The 1,548-nt window shown below is 62.1% G+C and overlaps 1 protein-coding gene across 2 annotated transcripts in view; it reads left to right on the forward strand.

Moving 5' to 3' along the window:
- The window catches only part of LOC109523968 (potassium voltage-gated channel subfamily C member 1-like), a 39,590-nt gene that overhangs the window by 35,319 nt on the left and 2,723 nt on the right, over nt 1–1,548 (forward strand). For both annotated transcript variants that reach the window (XM_019883500.1, XM_019883501.1), the window contains exons 4-5: nt 34–410; nt 775–969. In XM_019883500.1, the coding sequence (XP_019739059.1) occupies nt 34–410; nt 775–969 (572 nt within the window). The remainder of the gene's footprint in view (nt 1–33; nt 411–774; nt 970–1,548) is intronic.

The following is a 1,548-nucleotide window of genomic DNA, read 5'->3' on the forward strand; positions in this document are numbered from 1 at the left end:
CCCCAACTTCAAGACCATCCCCATCGGCTTCTGGTGGGCCGTGGTGACCATGACCACGCTGGGCTACGGGGACATGTACCCGGAGACCTGGTCCGGGATGCTGGTGGGGGCCCTGTGCGCCCTGGCCGGCGTGCTGACCATCGCCATGCCCGTCCCCGTCATCGTCAACAACTTCGGCATGTACTACTCGCTGGCCATGGCCAAACAGAAGTTGCCCAAAAAGAAGAACAAACACATTCCCAGGGCGCCTCAGCCGGGCTCGCCCAACTACTGCAAGCCCGACGCCCTGGCCATGGCCACCGCCTCGCCGCAAAGGCTCTTGGGAAACGTCCTCGGCGGAGTGATGGGCTCCGGAGGCTTGGGGGGTGACTGTCCTCTCGCCCAGGAAGAAATTATCGAGATCAACAGAGGTGAGCTCCTTCGCTTTTGTCGCCCGTTTGGCGTCGGCGCGTCTCGCTCCAAAATCTCGCCCGCCTCGCCGACGGGAGGACTTTTTGCCAGCCTGTCGTTCCGCCACGCCCGATTCCGGAGCTATTCCGACGGGACGTTGAGCCGCGTTTTGACCGCGTCGCTCCTTTTCACGGCTGCTCCCTCCCGAGCGCGCGCGCCAGTGTTTCAGAAATGTGCGTCGCAACGTGTGGATGGGGCGCCTGAGGGTCTGAGGGGGTGCCGGCGTGCTCGCGCGCGTGCCCTCGATAGTTTCCGTTTTGGCCCAGTGTTTTAAACGGTGCCAGAGAGTCTTAGTGGTGTTCTCCGCTGCCCCTCCCCGCACAGATTCCAAGCAGAACGGCGACGCGGCCTCGGCCGCGTTGGCCAACGAAGACTGCCCCACCATCGACCAGGTGCTGAGCCCCGACGAGCGGAGCCCCATCGGGCGGGGTCCCACCCGGGAGCGCTACCAGCAGGACCGCGCCTGCTTCCTGCTCAACACCAGGGAATTCCGAGCCACCGACGGGAACGTGCGGAAAGGTACGTCCGGAAACCGCCGAGGCAAACGTTTTTGCTTTGGTCGCTCGGCGGAAAGGACGGGACGGCGGCCTCACGCGCGCACTCGGTCGGCTCTTGTTTGTTAGCGCCGCCTTCCGTCCCACGAAGGTTCGGGCGCGTCTCCTCGCTTTGTTCCTCGTTTGAGCGGCTCCATTTTCCCATTGGCGTCCGTGCGTTTGGTTGTCCGTACCGCGGCATCCATCCATGCTCATGAACGGTCTTTCTCTGTCTTCTGGACTCAGACAGTTGACCATGCATTAATTTACTTCTCGTCACTTCTCTCTCCCCTTCCCCCTTCCCCCTTATTTGGTCATTTCCTTCCCCCTCCTTCCCTGGAATGAACCCATGCCCCCATCTCGCATCCCCCTTTTCTCCTTTGTGCCACATGACCCCCCCCGCCCCCTTTAATTTCTACCATCCTCTTTGTGCTCACGGCAACCCAACGCCTTCACCCATCCATCATGGCAATCAAACCACCGCTGCCGCCAACCTGCACCCAAACACTCCCCTTGGCACTCCCTCCAAACTTTTCAACACCCCATCCCCGCTCCGCCCCGCCCC

The sequence above is a fragment of the Hippocampus comes genome, unplaced genomic scaffold (assembly GCF_001891065.2).
Source record: "Hippocampus comes isolate QL1 unplaced genomic scaffold, H_comes_QL1_v1.1 scaffold367, whole genome shotgun sequence".
Taxonomy (NCBI): Eukaryota; Metazoa; Chordata; class Actinopteri; order Syngnathiformes; family Syngnathidae; genus Hippocampus; species Hippocampus comes.